General features: G+C 41.3%; 1 protein-coding gene across 3 annotated transcripts in view; it reads right to left on the reverse strand.

Moving 5' to 3' along the window:
- Window positions 1–18,501, reverse strand: part of LOC125090285 (cytochrome b-c1 complex subunit 2, mitochondrial) — a 26,429-nt gene extending 7,928 nt beyond the window's left edge. For 2 of the 3 annotated variants that reach the window (XR_007124271.1, XM_047712851.1), the window contains exons 1-11: window positions 18,343–18,501; window positions 15,630–15,713; window positions 15,382–15,531; window positions 15,081–15,145; window positions 13,009–13,065; window positions 12,644–12,768; window positions 10,283–10,380; window positions 7,330–7,387; window positions 4,727–4,822; window positions 4,209–4,408; window positions 999–1,079 (exon numbers count right to left, since the gene is read on the reverse strand). Coding sequence is in view for 2 of the 3 variants with exons in the window: in XM_047712851.1 (XP_047568807.1) it covers window positions 999–1,079; window positions 4,209–4,408; window positions 4,727–4,822; window positions 7,330–7,387; window positions 10,283–10,380; window positions 12,644–12,768; window positions 13,009–13,065; window positions 15,081–15,145; window positions 15,382–15,531; window positions 15,630–15,713; window positions 18,343–18,375 (1,047 nt within the window). In the remaining variant the exon portion in view is untranslated. Of the gene's footprint in view, window positions 1–998; window positions 1,080–4,208; window positions 4,409–4,726; window positions 4,823–7,329; window positions 7,388–10,282; window positions 10,381–12,643; window positions 12,769–13,008; window positions 13,066–15,080; window positions 15,146–15,381; window positions 15,532–15,576; window positions 15,714–18,342 lie in introns of those variants that run through there. The other variant, XM_047712852.1, reaches the window with a different exon arrangement.
- Between the last annotated feature and the right edge of the window lie 473 nt (window positions 18,502–18,974).

Consider the following 18,974-nt stretch of genomic DNA (forward strand, 5'->3'; position numbering starts at 1 on the left):
CCACGCGCTCACGATTTTTCAGACCCGATCCATTTATCATTTCCTGTGTTCTGTATCTGCTCCAATCTTTCCCTTCAGTATGAATTCTCTCCCAGCTCAGTCTCTCAGTGTAAATTCTCCTAAAACTACTACCTACCTCCCCTGCAAATATGAGTTCCACCTGCCAATGCCAACCTCACATTTTTTTCTCATTCATTCCTTAATATAAATTTTAGCTCACTTCTAACACTCTGGTGAAAACTGAAATAATATTACCAGTGATGTCCTGGTTTGCTATAACCACCAAGGCTCTCTGGTAATTAACTGGATGTTAATCCAGAATGGATCAAAATGGTGTTAACCATTCTCTTTCCTGGCCTTTTAAAAATACCAGTTTCTCTTCTTCCTTTCTGGGCCATTTCCCCGAGTCACTTGGTGGGACTCCCCAGGAATTCAAGCTTCGGTCTTCTCCTACAGTCTTTCACACACAACCCTGACTTCAACACAATCTCTACGTTGAGGACATATATGCTGGCCTTGGTGTCACCTGAGTTCTCAACTGACATGTCCCAGAGAGACAACTCAATGCCACCTGCCCAAACAGAACCAAAATACCTAGGAGACACTTCTTCCCTCTTTCCTGGAAGCATGAATAACCTTTTAATTTTTTTTTAAGATTTTATTTATTTATTTGATAGAGATCACAAGTAGGCAGAGAGGCAGGCCGTGGGGTGGAAGCAGGCTCCCCACTGAGCAGACAGCCCGATGCGGGGCTCGTTCCAAGGACTCTGGGACCATGATCCGAGCTGAAGGCAGAGGCTTTAACCCACTGAGCCACCCAGGCGCCCCAAGAATAAACATTTTTAAGTTGGTTCTAGGCAGACACATGGTAATGATATTACACTATACAGAGCTCTGATCAGTCATGGCTTTCAAACACTATTTTTTTTTTTTTTTTTTACTAAAAACATGTTAATGGAGGAAAAACACTTGTGAGAGTTGGTGAGTTTGCAACTTACATCCCCAGCTGCGGCAGCCTGTGAGATGGTGTAAATCCCAAAGAGTCCAGAATCCGAGTAACTGGCGTTAAAAGCGGAAACCTGAAATGTAACGAAATTTTACTGTATGTCATTTTACCAGGGAAAACAGGACCCAATTTCCCAAACAGACAAAAACCTGGGACCTTCCCGGTACAAGCGAAAGAGATGAATTACGATTCCATGTAACCAGTTTTGGCAAGGACTGCAGTGTTTCGGATTCGGGTTACTTCTTTCAAAACCATAATGGTTTTAACATTTTTCACTTAAATCTTTCTAAAACAGACTGCTTGCTTTACTTTTTTGCTGGGTATTTTCTAACGTTCTTTGATGATTAAAGGTTAACGTAAACACCTATTTGTGAACAGTATTATCACAGTTGCAGGATGGCTGAGTGGTACAAACTGTGAGCTTTGGTATCAGACAAGCCTGCTGTGTTCCCTCTGCTAGTGCTGGGGACCTCTTGTTTTGCAAATTCACTTACACTTCTCCTACAGACTAAAGTCAAAGGGTTGGGGGAAAATGCTCAGTAGATGTTATCAGACATCCAAGGTAGCCACAAGTTCAGCCTCAGGACTGGGTATTGCTGTCTGCAGTCTGAGCAGAGTGTTAAGCTCCCTAAGGTGAACACGAATGCTCAGTGTTGTGTTTCCCAGTGTTTATGTGGATGCTTTACATAAAGATCACCCAGGCTGTTTTTAAAAATACAGACTTTCAAGTTCCTGTAACAGATTTACTCAATCAGATCCCCAGAGATGCAATCTGGAAAGCCACATTTCAAAAATAATTCCAGGTGATTCCTATGCATGTTAAAGTTGGAGAACCACTGGCTTAGCCCATAGAAAGCATTAAGAAGAAATGCTCTTTAATGATTTGAAGTTTAATTACGATTTTGAGACGATCCTATTCATACCTCAGATTTCTGGCCAAATGCTAAAGTAGGAATTTCCATTAAATTACATCATTGATCGCTTCTCGGCCTTTTGGCTAAGATCAAGTGAAATTACATCATTGATCAGAACTGAACTGCAGCCACCCAAAAGCATCATTAACATTCAGTGGTAAAGAGAAGCATGAAGAAAACAGTAGCATGAGCAAGGAAAGAGGAAACATAGAGGGGATTTAAAAAGCAGCAGCTAAATTTAATGTAGGACTAATTTAAGAGAACGGTTTTCAAACTATGCTCCAGGGAACTCCAAGATTCTACAGAGAAAATTCCAAGGCATTCAGTGTCAAGTAAACATTAAAAAATTTCTTTAAAAGTGAACATTTTTGTGTTCAGCATTGCAGCTGGGAAACTGTATGGGATGAAAAAGGTTCCCCTGCTTAAAAAAAAAACAAAGCTTGAAAACCATCATTTAAGAGAGAAAAATCCTCTAAAAGCCTTAGATACAGGAGAACCATTTTAGATTTCTATTTTTTTTTAAAGGTTTTATTTATTTGTTTGACAGTCGGAGATCACAAGTAGGTAGAGAAGCAGGCAGAGAGAGAGGAGGAAGCAAGCTTCGTGCCGAGCAGAGAGCCCGACGCAGGGCTTGATTCCAGGACTCCGGGATCATGACCCAAGCCGAAGAGAGAGGCTTTAACCGACTGAGCCACCCAGGCAACCCCCATTTTAGATTTCTAAATCAACATGACCATATATAATGAACTTTGCTCAAACCAAAAGCCTGATTTCTGGCCTGAAACACACAAATGCACCATACATCTGTTTTGTGAATGAGTAGCCTACAGGAAAATCAGGTTGTCCTTAAAATAATGATCAGTGCCCCTACTCCCTATATTCCTTTACAATAAAACTTTTGATTCCTGCCTGTATGCTAATCTATAAATCTTTTGAGCTTTTACAAAATGTAAAAAAGTAAATAATCCTATAAAAACTGTTCATCCTCCAGAGCCTTTCTTCCCTGTGAAGAGCATGTTCCCAGGAGCGCCTGGGTGGCTCAGTGGGTTAAAGCCTCTGCCTTCGGCTCAGGTCATGATCCTAGGGCCCTGGGATCAAGCCCCACATTGGGCTCTCTGGTCAGAAGGGAGCCTGATTCCACCTCTCTCTGCCTGCCTCTCTGCCTACTTGTAATCTCTGTCAAATAAATAAATAAAGTCCTTAAACAACAACAACAAACAAACAAAGGGCATGTTTCCTGGGCAGCTGTCCTGACTTGGGCTCTAATAAAACTCTTTCCTACTTTTAGAAATTCTGTAAGTTTTGTTCATTTTGGATTGACAGTATTAAACAGAGGAATGAAAGAGGGGTTGACTTTATTTCTACTCTTCACGGTCAAATGGCCAAAGACTACCTACTTGTGCCAGGTACTGTTATAAAATCATGAACAATACTTAATCCTATAATGTAGTATATTTGTTGCCTTTTAAAGGTTTACCATTGAAGGTCATGTGGGGTATTACATTGGGCAAACAATGGACACCCATTAAAGCAGTCTGCTCACCGACACTTTTTATTCTTTTAAGTATCATTATTTTGAAAGCTTTAGCTCTTTACTCACTGTCATAAAAAGTGTGTTCTAGAGTAACAGCTTTTTGTTCCATCATTTTCCTTTTTCTTTTTAAAGATTTCATCTGAGAGCGAGCAAGCGAGTGCACACTTGCACAAGCAGGGGGAGCGGCAGGCAGAGCAGGGTCCCCAGTGAGCAGGGAACCTGATGCAGGGCTGAATCTCAGGACTCTGGTTATCCTGACCTGAGCCGAAGGCAGACACTGAACTGACTGAGCCACCCTGGCGCCCCTCATTTTTTTCTTTACTTAATCTCAAACCGGAGGGATGGGTGTGTAAACAGTTTCTCAGCGTACATGCTGTACATTCGGTTGGAAAACATGAAGAGGAATGAAATCATGATATAGCCACAATAACACAAGAGGAAAAAAGAAAATCCAGAAAAAAAGACTAACTAGAATTTAGGAAAATGTTTAATATCTGAAACTTTATTCTAAAGGGCACTGAAGGATGAATTTCTGATTTTTTAAGCATTCCCCTCTTTCTATACTAGAATAACTGAAAAGACAGTAAGTTTTTTCTTAGACCCTAAGGAACTAAACTCAAGCCGGGCTATCTCTTCAATTTTATGAAGATTTTCTTGGTGTTCACCTTAAATTTTAAAAGCAGATCAAGAGGACTACACAATACATACGGAGCCTTTACAAACAAAAGGACAGATGCTGACTATTCAGACTCACATCAAATGGTTGGTGAACTCCCTTGGCAACAGCCTGGTACAGAGAGCTGGTGGGATTGCTGCCCCTCTTGACATGTGGTCCGGCACCAAGAACATACTGGAGAACACTAAATGCATTTGCTTCCGCACTTCCTGTGGCAGCACTTTCAGCTACAAGAGCAGCGTGAACAAGACTGTCTCCATTCTGCTCTCGGATTTCACCTGGTGCCAAGTAAGGAGAGAGTGAGGAAGAAAGAGGTTTGGTCACCATCGGCTTTATTCTTCCGTATTCACTACGACACAGTATTAACCCAGTAAGATTAAGGTTTTCTGTGGCCTGGTGCTCCCAGCATACGGTCTTGCTCTCCCCGCAACACACACACACAAAACATGTTTAATATACAACACCCAAGCAATCTAATCCCTTCCTTCCACACGGAGTCTGTTTGGTGGTAAGTGATCAGGCCTATCCTACTCTGATACACGACTCTGATGGGACACGTCCTTCTGATAAACCGACCCTAACAACAAAATGCTTACCTCCACGGTACTTGGCCTTCGTACCAGGTAAACCAAGCCCACCCCTCATGTTGAGAAACTGTTCTGCAACTTGCTTTAGAACAGGGTGACTCACACCTATTTCAATAGAAACAAAACAGAGCTAGAACCGTAATTTTTAAAATACAAATTGTAAAACATCTGTTTTAAAAATAATATGGGATTATACAATTCAAGTAATTACAGAACCAGTAAAGAAAATAAGAGTCCCCCATCGCCATGCTACTCTCCCAGAGATTCCATTTATAGTTCACTAATACTCATCTAGAACTTTTGTCTATACTTGTATGAATATCATCCTCATTTTCTTTTCTTTTTAAAATGGTGTTATTCTATTTATATTGTTTCTAACTTGTCTTTCATAATTTATATCTGAGTGTTCTAGAGCAAACATTTAACAGCTATAAAGAATTCCATTATATAGATATACTATCATTTATTTAATCAATCCCTACTTGATGGACATTAGCATGTTTCCAATCATTGGCTATTAAAACAATACTGCACTGTGCATCAAAGAACTTTTTTTTTTTTTTTTTTTGCTAAATTGAAAATCAATTAACATAGTGTATTATTACTTCCAGGAGTAGTTTAGTGATTCATGAGCTACACGTAACACCCAGTGCTCATTACATCATGTGCCCTCCTTAATGCCACCACCCAGTTACCCCATCCTCCTTCCCACTTCCCCTCCGGCAACCCTCAGTTTGTTTCCTACAGTTAAAGACTCTCTTTTGGTTTGTCTTCCTCTATGATTTTGTCTTTTAGTTTTCCTTCCCTTCCCCTATGTTCATCTGTTTTCTTAAATTCCACCTATGAGTGAAATCATTTGATAATTGCCTTTTTCTGACGGACTTATTTCACTTAGCATAATACCCTCTAGTTTCACCCACATTGTTGCAAATGGCAAGATTTCATTCTTTTTTGATGACTGAGTAGTATTCCACTATATGTATATATACCACATCTAAGAACACTTTCAAGAGTGAAATGGACCTACAGACTGGTAAAAAAATGTTTGCAAATGATGTATCTGATGAGGATTTAGTATCCAAGTACATAAAAAACTCTTACAACTCAAAAATAATAAAAAACCAACCCAATAGAAAAATGGGCAAAGGACTTGAACAGACATTTCTCCAAAGATATACAAATGCCCCAAAAGCACGAAAAGATGTTCAATGTTATTAGTTCTTAGAGAGACACAAATAGAATGAGATACCACTTCACAGATGCTAGGATGGCCATCACCAAAAAGATAACAGTAAGTGCTGGTGATGAAGTGGAGATACTAGAACCCCTGTGCGTCGGGTGGGGGGTAGGGGTGGGGGATGTCAAGTGTTTCAACTGCGTCAGACAACAGTTACCACAGGTCCTGGCAATTTTATTTATGATATACCCTGAAGAAGGAACAGGTTAGAACCACCTGGTTCTAACTAAAAAGTATATATGAATGTTTTTATTTACAACAGCCAAAAGTTGAAAACAACTCAAATGCCCAAGTGATGAACAGATGAATGAAAAGTGGTAATTGAGTATTTTAGCCAGAAAAGGGAAGTGAACATTGGCACGTGCTACAGTATGGATGGGCTCCAAAAAGATGCCAAGTGAGAAGTCAGTTATAAAAGGCCATATACTGTAGAATTCCATTTATATGAAATGTTGGGAGAGTCAACTCTATAGAGACAGGAAGGAGATTGGTTGCCAGGGGCAGGGAGGAGGTGGAATAAGGAGTGACTATAATGAATACAGGGTTTTGGGGGGGGTTGATGAAAATGTTCTGAAATTAGATAGTGGTAATAGTTGTAACACCCGCTGAATAGAATAAAACTCATGGAACCGTATACTTTAAAAAGGTGGATTTTATGGTGTTTGAATTGCACCTCAATTATGTGATTATTTACAAAACTAATGAACCAAAAAACAATACTGCAAATAATATCTTGGTGCAATTGTTTTGTAAACCTGACCAACTGTTTCTGTAAGATAAACCCCTAAAAACAAAATCGCTGGGTCTAAATGTATCAATATTTAAAATTTTAATATATTTAAAGAGACCTCCAAAAATATACGACTTTCTATTCCCACCAACAATTTTTGGGAATGCTTAATTTCTCCATACCCTGGTTAATACTGGGCAGTATCAATCTTTTAATTTTTGCCAATCTCATGGGTTAAGATTTTAACTATCAGGCAAGGCTCTCTTTTACAATAACTGGCTACACACATATACACACACATTTTCCCCATGAATTATTTGTGCCCTTCACCTATTTTCAATTACATTATACTTCTTTAAAACAAAAAACTTGTAAAAGCACTTTGCTTAGAGAAATTTGCCCTTTATCATAGATTTTTCAAATACTCTAATAAACTCAAAGCCAGTAGTTTACATAATTAAGTGTTGGAATTCTGCTTACTAACACAAAACAACCTACCAATTAAGATCCTATCACACAGTGCCCGTCTGACATCAACAGAGGACTGAGTTATCAAATACGGTTCAATCCTGTGCTCCCATAACTATAGCTTAAAAAGACTACTCTTAAAGAAACAGACTGACATGCAAGCAATTCCCAACTTACCAAGTCCAATCAAAGCCATTCTCGCACTTGTGAAATGGTTCTGAACAAAGTAATGCAACTGAAAAAATTAAGAACATTTTGTGAGGTTACGTTGGTATAGATACAAAAAGCTGTAAAAAATTAAAACTGCAGGGCGACAGAAAATACTCAGGCTTAAAAGCTACTGTAGTGAGCTACAGACTATCTAGTGCTGAATTATACTGCTTTTATTTTTTTAAACTATTGATTAAAAGAACTAGAACTTAATGTGGTAATGGTTACATGATGGTGAATATAGTGAAAACTACTGAATTGTGTGCTTTGCTTTTTTCTTTTTGATTTTATTTTACAGAGAGAGAGAGAGAGAGAGAGAGAGAGAGCGCGCACGCATGCCCATGAGTTGGGGGAGGGAGAGAGAGAATCTCAAGAAGGGTCCATGTCCAGTGTAGAGCCTGACATGGGACTCAATCTTATGACCCTGAGATCATGACTTGAGCTGAAACCAAGAGTCGGACACATAATTGACTGAGCCACCCAGATGCCCCTAAATTGTACACTTTATGTAGGTGACCTGTATGACATGTGAATTGTATCTCAGTAAAGCTATATTGAAAAAAAAAAAAAGGATTAAAAAACGACCTAAAGAGGCACCTGGGTGGCTAAGTGGATTAAGCCTCTGCCTTCAGCTCAGGTCATGATCTCAGGGTCCTGGGATTGGGCCCTGCATCAGGCTCTCTGCTCAGCAGGGAGCCTGCTTCCCCCTCTTTCTCTGCCTGCCTCTCTGCCCACTTGTGATCTCTATCTTTGTCAAATAAATAAATAAAATATTAAAAAAAAAAAGGCCTGAAAAAAAAAATAAAGCACATACTGGCCTGAATTTGAAAAAAATGAGACTAAGCTTATGACTTTTATTATGTGATTTTAGCAGACGTGAAGCAGATTTCTTTTGTCTTTATATAGATTTTAAAAAAAAAGTACTATTAACATTTTTTTTAAAAAAAATTAACATTTTATAGTAGGCCTAAAACCTATCCTCAACAGGAGGACTGTTGCTCCCAAGGAGTGAATATTGGCCCTCGGGGAAGAAAAACATTTTACTCCTTTTATTTATAAAACAAATATATATACATGTACATACAGAAACAGACAGACAGTGTATCTGACATTAAAAATTCACTCTGAGCCAGAGTACAAAAATTGGCTGAAAAGGTTCCTAGGGTCATAATGTTGAGAATCGTTAGGCTAAGGTAATGCAACTGAATCACGTTACCAGAATTTGTACCCTAAAGTGAATGGTGCCTGCATCTCTTGAGTCAGTGTGGAATCACATTTTTTCCCCCTACTGAATGCTGCCATCACTCAAAGAATTCTAGTACCAATTTCTTTAGAATTTCCTTTAGACCAAGGACATGTTTAAAAATGCTAATAACTTTGAGGTAATCATGGTTAATATCTTAGTATCTTCCCAGGATGGATATACACACACCTTATTTTCTAAAAATTGAGATCCTGTGGTATATCCTATTCATAAATTATGTTTTCTACCCTGATAATATGCTACGGAATTTTTCCCTGTCAGTATTTTTGAATGGCTGAATAGTATTCCATTCCACAGATACTTAGTAAGTTACTTAACTAGCCCCCTAAAGTTGGGTATTTAACTTGTGTCTAATTTTTCACAATTAAAAGCAATGCTACAGCAGACATCCTGGGTGGACAAATATTTTGCTATGCATACTCTTTAGCTACCTCAATAATGTATCTTCACATGGGTGATTTTGATGTCTGAAAAATTTCAAAACTCTTGAGAGGCCAGTCTTATAAAAAATGTTCACTGTTTAGGTTGAAAGATATCAGTTGTAATTTTTTAAAAGTGCCATCTGAATGCTAGGCATTAAACTGTTGATTGTTAAAGTGAAGAGTTTGCTAACCAGGAAATAAAAGAGTAAAGGGACAGGATGTACAGTTCAGTTTTCTCTAGTGTGTAACCAGAAATGAAATGAGAATAAAACCTTAACTTCTGAATCATAGATACACTTTGCAAGTATTGATAATTTCCAATTTTTCTTTTAACGTTTTTGATAAAACATTTTCTTTGCAGGATGTAGGAGTAGGAAATTAAGATTATGTACATGCACCTGTACTTGTAGGAGATACACTTTGACATTGAATGTTTCACATTTTGGATGTGAAGTTTTATGTTACATATATGGCTATGATATATATGTAAAAAAGTAAGCAAAGCAAAGTAAGGCCAGGTGCTGAAGGAGGCCAGTAAGCTAGTGAGCAGCTGACGACGGATGGGGAGGTGACGTGGGTTCATTCCTACCTGCATACTGAGCTTTGTTAAAGGAAGACTTTTGGTCAAAAGATGAGATTTAAAACGTAAATACTGTTTAAAAAAGATAAATATACACAGAAAAAGGTTCAGAAGAAAACATACCCAGGCATTAACATTCAGTGCCTTTAGGTACGTGAGATTTTTTTTTTGGCTTGCACTCGTTTTCTGAAATGAACATGTCCCTTTTGTGAGAAAAACTTCTTTTAGTAAAAGCTGTAAAAGTTGTTCAGATAGATTTCAGTTAAAAAGGCAAGCTGATGGAAAAATAAAAAAAGCCACCAGGTGAATTTTTAAAATTTGAAGATAAAAAGAAAAATTAACAAACAAACCTAAAATGGCAGATGAATGTTCAATTTAATGTGAAAACAAGCACATTTTAAAATGTAATATGCTTTTGGGGCGCCTCGGTGGCTCAGTGGGTTAAAGCCTCTGCCTTCAGCCCAGGTCATGATCCCAGGGTCCTGGGATCAAGCCCTGCATCGGGCTGTCTGCTCCGCAGGGAGCCTGCTTCATCTTCTCTCTCTCTCTCTCTGCCTGCCTCTCTGCCTACTTGTGATCTCTGTCTGTCAAATAAATAAATAAAATCTTTAAAAAAAATAAATAAAATAAAATGTAATAGGCTTTTATCAGTACCTCATCTGGTGTCACTTTTCCAATCCTATAATCAGGACAATACAGAGAATTGGCCAAGGCATTTCGGTAAGCCGCAGCATGCAGATTTTCAAGGACATCTGTAAAATAAGAAAAGAACTTTTTGCGGAAAAGTAATTCAAATAAGACAATGTTTTCTGAACCTAGAAAGCAACTAGACTATACAATTTTGGTCACCTTATGGCATTCAAATGTCATGAGAGCTTGAAATTTAAAAGTCGGCCTGCTGAATGTGCTGAGAAAAGTAAGAAATTATATATAACAGCAGCTTCTACATACCAGGGCTCACCTGACCACTTCTCTAACTTTAATCTACCTGATATCATCTGGAGAGTATAATGGCCTGGGTTTCAAGTCTGAATCCAGTTACAGTTCTGCCACCAATGTACCGTGTGACCTTAGGAAAGTCATTTACCTTGAAGTTACTCCTACGGTCTCTAAGTAATGAGGAGGTGTCAGGTTAAGAAGATATATGGAGGGGCAACTGGGTGGCTCAGTGGGTTAAAGCCTCTGCCTTCGGCTCAGGTCATGATCCCAGGGTCCTGGGATCCAGGCCTGCATCGAGCTCTCTGCTCAGCAGGGAGCCTGCTTCCTCCTCTCTCTGCCTGCCTCTCTGCCTACTTGTGATCTCTGTCAAATAACTAAAAAAAAATCTTAAAAAAAAAAAAAAAAAAAAGAAGATATATGGAAGTGCCAGTGTTAAGTCCTACTGCTAGCTTGCGGGGATCAGAGTATACTCCTCGCTGGAGCACGAACACTGTCCCTGCTTCCCGTTTCAGTCAGTGCCTTTGCTCATTACTTGGGCAACCACCCTATGCCAGAACTGTTAGGTGCTGGAAATACAGAGATGAGTAAGACGAAATAAATGCCTGCCCTCAATATGCTGAGAGGGAAAATGGTGAAATTAGGCATGACGGGTGTACTAGAGCAAAAGAGCAGCAGGGGTGCAAGGGAAGGGCGGTGGGAATTGGAAAGAAGTAACAAGTAAAATCTGGAATGAATCTTACAGAATGGGTAGGTGTTTACTAGGAGAGTGATTAGGGAGTGGCATTTCAGGCAGAGAAAACAGACAAAGGCTTAAAGTGTGATAATGGATTCCAAGGGAAATTGCAGCTGGGAAGGGAAGAAGGTAGCGCAAGAGAGGTGGGGAGGGGCCAGACTGTGGAAGTTAACATACATGCTAAGTTGAAGAGTTTGAACTTCGTCCCACAGACAGTAAGAAAGCTTTTAAGGATTTTCACATCGGAAGGTCTGCTGTAACGGCAATGTGGTAGACGGACTAAAGATGTGGACTTGGGGGCAGAGAGCAGCCAGGAGATGGCAGTAACTATCCAGGCAGAGAGGCTGAGGGCTGGAGCCTCATTGCTAACAGCAGGGAAGAAGTCACCACTGACACATAAGTCATCTCTTCTACAATTCGGTATTTCTTTGGTGGAGGTCCAGAGTCAGGAAGATCATACTCCTTTGTAAAACAAAGTATCACCATGAAATAATATTAGCTAGCATCAACCAAGCTCTCACTTTGCTCCAGACTCTTGACAGGCTTGCATTCTGGTTAAGGCTCATCCCACGCAGGGTCCCTGCAGCTGGTCACCTGTTCATACCTGAGTGGCCCACCTGCACACCTCGGCTCCTCCTCAAGTTGTAGGACTTCTAAGAGCCAGGGGTGCTTATTTAATAATTTGTTTTGCTAGGCATACTTGTCAAGATTATATATTTAACATTACATAAACACAAAATATGAACACCAAGAAAGGTCTTATTTTTTAAAAAATTAGAGTGTTTGCTTTGGAAAGATCCAGTAAAGGTAAGTGGCTAAACAGTAATACCAGCAGCAACCATGAACTGTTGCTGGGTTTGGTATCAACAAACTGTTGAAAAATTCTGAAACAGATTTTCTATAATTAACTTACATCCTATCAAAGATGAAAAACAATCAACAATATGAATGTGTAGAAACACTGGAATAATAGTTAAGAAACCAGACCGGTTTTGGAAAAGGCAGTTTTAAACACAAGCAGAGAAACATTTCAATGGCAATTTCTTTCCTCTACAAACTGATCATCTCAAAAACCCAAATATCTTTTTTTTGTAAACAAGATTTCATTTATTTATTTGGCAGAGAGAGAGAGAGCACGTGCACAAGCAGGGGAAGCAGCAGAGGGAGAGGGAGAAGCACGCTCCCTGCTGCGCAGGAAGCTCCATGTGGGGCTCGACCCCAGGACCCCAGGATCATGCATGACCAAAGCCGAAGGCAGATGTGAAACCAACTGAGCCACCCAGGCGCTCCTCAAAAACCCAGTATCTTAGAAGCAAGTGAACAGGATCTGAAAATGTACTTACGAGCCTGTGGATTCTGAAAAGCTACAGCTTTGTCAGTCCTTAGCTGAGACTGAAGGGCAGCCACTTCCCAACGACGAAATTCTGGTGATGTGGTGACATTGAGCAGGAACTCCATTAGAATATCACTACAGAAGACATCGAGAGGAGAGCTTCGAGTCAAAAATTTAAAACCAATGTCCGTGCAACGTAAACGTAATGTTCTCGGTATTAAGTTTTAGGCCTTGTGATAAGCACAATGTTCTACATTTCTGAGCAAGAACCCAAAACCAAAATCAGAGGTCATAAGGCAACATTAAAAAAGACGACACCTGAGCAGCTACGTGTTTCTTTAAAAGCAGGTGTCATCAACCCATGCAGGTACTTACACATGGTCCCGCAGGCATTCCACAGTGTAGGCCATGCTTTCCCTGGTTGAAGTCACACTGCATCAGAAACAAATTACAGTGAAGTATCTAAATCAGAATAAGCTTTCCTTACATCTTTGTTAACCAATTCCTTTGGAAAAATTATTTTGAAGTATAAAAATACACATATGCATCGACTAAAATATACAATATTTAAGATTTTAAGGAAGGCAACCTTGACATGTTACACATGGATGCACCTTGAAGACATTATGCTAAGTGAAGTAAATCAGTCTTGGAAGAACAAATAACGTGATTCCACTTTCAGGATGAACCTAGAAAAGTCAAAATGATAGAACGTAGAATGGTCACTGTAGGGGGTTGCCAGAAGAGAGTGGGGAGTTTCTGTTTAATAGCTAGAGTTTCAGTTGGGGAACATAAAAAACATCATGGAGATGGATGGTAGAGATGGTTTCTTTTTTAAATTTTTTTTTAAGATTTTATTTATTTATTTGACAAGACAAGTATCACAGGTGGGCAGAGAGGCCAGTATAGAGAGAGGAAGGGAAGCAGGCTCCCTGCTGAGCTGAGAGTCTGATGTGGGGCTTGATCCCAGGACCCTAGGATCACGACCTGAGCCAAAAGCAGCCGTTTAACCGCCTGAGGCTCCCAGGCACTCCCCCTGCTTTTTTTAAAGTTAGCACTACAGGGACACTGGGTGGCTCAGTTGGTTAAGCAGCTGCCTTAGGCTCAGGTCATGATCCCGGCGTCCTGGGATCGAGTCTCGCATCGGGCTCCTTGCTTGGCAGGGAGCCTGCTTCTCCCTCTGCCTCTGCCTGCCATTCTGTCTGCCTGTGCTTGCTCTCTCTCCCTCTCTCTGACAAATAAATAAATTTAAAAAAAAAATCTTAAAGTTAGCACTACATATTATTATTTTTTAAAAACTCATACCTTAAAAAACATCTTGTTTTTCCACAAAATATTTAACTGGAATAATCTAGTTCATCCCTTAACTGCTATGTCCTGGGCTCATCACATCACTAGATCAGACTTTACTTATCCCATTTCCCTGAAGATGGCATTTAAATTATTTCCAGGCTTGGGCACCTGGGTGGCTCAGTGGGTTAAGCCGCTGCCTTCCGCTCAGGTCATGATCTCAGGGCCCTGGGATCAAGTCCCTCATCGGGCTCTCTGCTCAGCAGGGAGCCTGCTTCCTCCTCTCTCTCCCCGCCTGCCTCTCTGTCTACTTGTGATCTCTCTCTGTCAAATAAATAAATAAAATCTTAAAAAAAATAAAATAAAATAAAAAAATAAATTATTTCCAGGCTTTACAAAAATAAACAGTATCTTTGCCCAGGTGGATTAACAACTTAATTTGCAAGATAGGCTCCTTTTCAATATTACTAGATTTTCCTTGATTCTTTTCTACATAGTTATATCAATTTATTCCACTAATCGTAGAAAAGATTCTCCCTCGTAACACAGCCAACACGATATGTCAGTCTGACATGTAATGGCATCGCGTCATGATTATAAGTAAAGATCAGTGTTTCCGGCTTCTGCCTCTGGGAATAAACCGTTCCTAGCCTTTATCCATCCATTTGCTATTTGCTTGTCTTCCAATTTTAGTTCTTTATTTTTTCCAAACAACCTTTTCTATGTTAGGTATGTTGCAAAACTTACTGCCAGTTACTTGAATTTTCACTTTAAGGCATAAAGATGATTTACATTTTGATGTAGTTAAATTCAGTAGCCTTCTTCTTCTTCCTTTTTTTTTTTAAAGATTTTATTTATTTATTTGACAGACAGAAATCGCAAAGAGGCAGAGGGGCAGGCAGAGAGACAGGAAAGGAAGCAGGCGCCCTGCTCTGCAGAGAGCCCGATGTGGGGCTCTATCCCAGGACTCTGGGATCATGACCTGAGCTGAAGGCAGAGGCTTAACCCACTGAGCCACCCAGGCGCCCCCAGTAGCCTTCTTCTTGTGTCTGTTTAACAAATCCTTAACTGCCTTGATATGACAGAAAAGTTCCCTTATAATCGAATATTTCCCGGTGTTTTCACTATTCATTTACTGTTACTTATTTTTAACAAACCTTAATTTACCACCAACTGCTTCAATTCCACGGGTTATCTTGAAAGATGAAGCTCCTTTAGTAGTCTGGAAAAAGAAAGAACAATTGTATTTTTAGGAATTTCTTAATGCCAAGTTGGCAAACATCACACTACATCACAATCTAATGTCTAACTGTCATTAGATTCAAAAAGAACTTTATCTACACAGCGGATCTTTTTTAGTTTCAGTATTATAAAACGAAACACACAATAGCTTTTCTTTTCTGTAGGACTGAGATACCATAGCATTCCTGAACTGAGTGAGATAGTAAAGATGCTTACCAAACTGGATGCAAGACGAAGCAGATGAGAGGTTCCTAAGTTGTTGGAGTCCTCATATCTGCTGCCAGCTTTAATGAACAAACCGATTCTTGATGCAGGAGCATAGTTTTCCAGAGAAGCAATCACTAAGCCGTTTGGTAATTTGGTAAACTGTATTTAAAATAAAACGAGATGTGATCAACGCTTTTATATTACCAAAGACGGAAAGGCCATATATGGGTTCCAGTGAGCAACTCAGTGGGACTGACCTCAAGGTCCTGAGGCTGTGAAGGCACTCCTGCAGGGGCGGCCGTGGCTTTCACTTTGGGAGCAACTTTCAGGGAGTAAAATCTCTAAACACAAAAAAAGACAGGTTACACACTTTTCTCTCAAGAAAAGTGTCTTGTATTCTGGTATGCCCAAGCGACAGAAGGTGTTGAGTGATAAAATAACTTCATGGGAGTGGGAGGATTCAGCTAACCTATTACTTCCCAGCCGCTCTTAAATCCTTAATTTGTGATTTGTAGAGCCTGAAGAAATACCTAACCCTACATGTTCATTTTTTTAGAATGGAAAAAACCGCTGTATTTTCTTTTCCCTGTTAACTATCTTTTTTTTTAAGATTTTATTTATTTATTTGACAGACAGAGATCACAAGTAGGCAGTTTCATTTGCTGGGTGTGGTATAGTTCACCCTAGTTGTGATTTTACCTTTTGAATCTCTAAAAAGTAAAATTTAAGACATGGGAGCTTAGCTGTTCAAATACGAACCATCTATAGTTCCACTGCCAAGGCTGAGGTACTTTCACCTCAAGAAGCAGTGAAACTTTATGTACCACCTATAATTTGTCCCGTTCCAATCAGCTGCAAAGATTTATCCTTGTAATTGTCAATTACTGGGTAACTTTAATAACAAAATATGTATAATAAATTTGTTTGTAAAATGAGTGATATAATTAGAAACATTCAGTGCTTTCAAGTTTCCTGCAGTTTGTTTACATTGGTCCTCTCCAACTGTTATCTCTGAGTTCTTTTATCTAGTGGGAACTTGGCATGGACGGAAAGGAGGAGACCTGGGGTTCTTTTGCAGCTCTAGGCTGCTCTCAACATTGTTCATCACTGGTCTGTCTAGGTGTGCCAGTAAGGGTAATTTATGCGAAAATTTAAATTACCGCCATTTGCAAAAATCCACAGTATATCTATTTATTTTTTTCTTTTTAAAGATTTCACTTTTATTTATTTGACAGACAGACATCACAAGTAGGCAGAGAGAGAGGAAGGGAAGCGGGCTCCCCGCTGAGGATGCGGGGCTCGATTCCAGGACCCTGAGATCATGGCCTGAGCAAAGGCAGAGGCTTAACCCACTGAGCCACCCAGGCGCCCCTCAGTAGGGACATTAGGCACAGGGTAACTCCATTCCCTGCACCTCTGTCTGGCAGGTTACTGGTTACCTAGTAACCCAGATACTATTGGCTAGGTAATTTTTTTTTTTAAGATTTTATTTATTTGACAGACAGAGATCACAAGTAGGCAGAGAGAGAGGGGGAAGCCAGCTCCCTGCTTAGCAGAGAGGCGGATTCGGGGGCTCCATCCCAGAACCCTGGGATCATGACCTGAGCTGAAGGCAGAGGCTTATCCCACGGAGCCACCCAGGCGCCCCAGGCTAGGTAATTTTTTGTTGTGGGGAGGATATGCTTATGCACTGCAGGATATTTAGAAGCATTTCTGTACTCTAGAGGCCAGTTGGCACTCCCTTACAGGTTGTTACAACCAAAAATGTATTCAGATGTTGCCAACTATCCCCTCGGGGCAAAACTCGCCCAGCTGAGATTCTTTTTTTTTTTTTTTTAAAGATTTTTTATTTATTTATTTGACAGACAGAGATCACAAGTAGGCAGAGAGGCAGGCAGAGAGAGAGAGAGAAGAGGAAGCAGGCTCCCTGTGGAGCAGAGAGCCCGACGTGGGGCTCGATCCCAGGACCCTGGGATCATGACCTGAGCTGAAGGCAGAGGCCTTAACCCACTGAGCCACCCAGGCGCCCCCCAGCTGAGATTCTTAAAAGTATTCCTCACCTCCCCTCTTGATAACCAGCGCTCCACTGTGGTGGCCCACTGACATGTGAGGAGTTTGCCCCAAGTAACAACTATGTATCGCTTGGGCTTGGTGGAGTCGTCTTAAACAGCTCCCGAGGGCCGACCAAGAGGCCCTCCTAGACTTCTCTAACAAGTCATGGAGAAAAACACGTTATCCTGGGGCGCCTGGGTAGCTCAGTGGGTTAAAGCCTCTGCTTTCAGCTCAGGTCATGATCCCAGGGTCCTAGGATCCAGCCCCGCATCAGGCTCTCTGCTCCGCAGGGAGCCTGCTTCCTCCCCTCTCTCTCTCTCTGCCTGCCTCTCTGCCTACTTGTGATCTCTCTCTCTCTCTCTCTCTGTCAAATAAATAAAATCTTAAAAAAAAAAAGGTTATCCTGGCAGGACACCATAATAAGTTCTAGAACAGTGATAAGCAGTATACATGCATTAGCTCATTTCTTCCTTAAAATTTTACTTATAAGCCCCCTTAACCGTCAGGGAAACTGATGCTCCGTGATACACTAAGAAGCAGAAGCCAGAGCTGACAGGGTGAGGGTGGAGGGGTAGGTCTACGCCGGCCCCCTGGCCCCCAGGGCTCGCGGTTTCCACCTCCGGCACACAAGTGCAGCAGTGACCTTCAAAGTTTCGCCACCGACTCGCTTCACCCCCGCTCTCAACCCCTTTCCCTATTCTCTTCAGGTTTTCCGGCGTTAGGTCTCTTGCTCGTAGCACGACCTGGACCTCCAATGCCCGACCCACCCGGCTTGCAGACCACTTGGCCCGCAGAGTCCGTCTGAAGGGCAGACGGAAGCCCAAGGCCTCGGAGCTCCAAACCAAGCACCTCCGGTCCGTATCACCTTGCTGACAAACTGCTCCCCAACCCTGGCCCATGCCCGCCGGCCGTGCTCACCGAGAGGGACCCGGCTCTGCTTAGTAGCTTCATGGCTCAAGCTCGCTCTAATCCTCGGTCACTGCCGGCTGGAAAGAAAGCAAGATGGTGGCGGACGAGAGGAGTTTCCCAGCTCCCCCCGCGCGCTCTTTCCCACGGCGGCTACGTGAAGAGGACTCTCTACGCGGACCGCGCTCTACTGCTCCCTGGAGGAGGTTGGGCCAGTCCAAGTCTTTCAAGACGCAGTATAGGCCGACGCAACGTTTTGTACGGGAATACTCAGAAGATTACTTATTTTGCCACTTTTTGAATTCTCGTCCCTGCCCGGATATCCTGTATCCTGAACTCTGTAATCCTACTCTACGTCTAGGACTGCCCATCACACCCCCCACCCCGTCACTTTGGAATCTCCCGATCCGGATTGTCAAATGAGACAGCCCCTTTGCCCCAGATTCCACCTCAAACCTGCCCCCGAGCCCTGGCACCTGCCGCTCCCGGCAAGTCTGTAGAGGAGACTGGGCACTGTAGAGAAGAGTCTCCGTATCTGTTTGCCCTTCTGAAGAGACCTGCGCTTCGAAGCCGAGCATGACTGCTTCTTGCTTGCTAAAGTCCTCACTAGATCATTAGCCCCTATGAGGGTAGAGACCTTGACC

The sequence above is a fragment of the Lutra lutra genome, chromosome 18, assembly GCF_902655055.1.
Source record: "Lutra lutra chromosome 18, mLutLut1.2, whole genome shotgun sequence".
Taxonomy (NCBI): domain Eukaryota; kingdom Metazoa; phylum Chordata; class Mammalia; order Carnivora; family Mustelidae; genus Lutra; species Lutra lutra.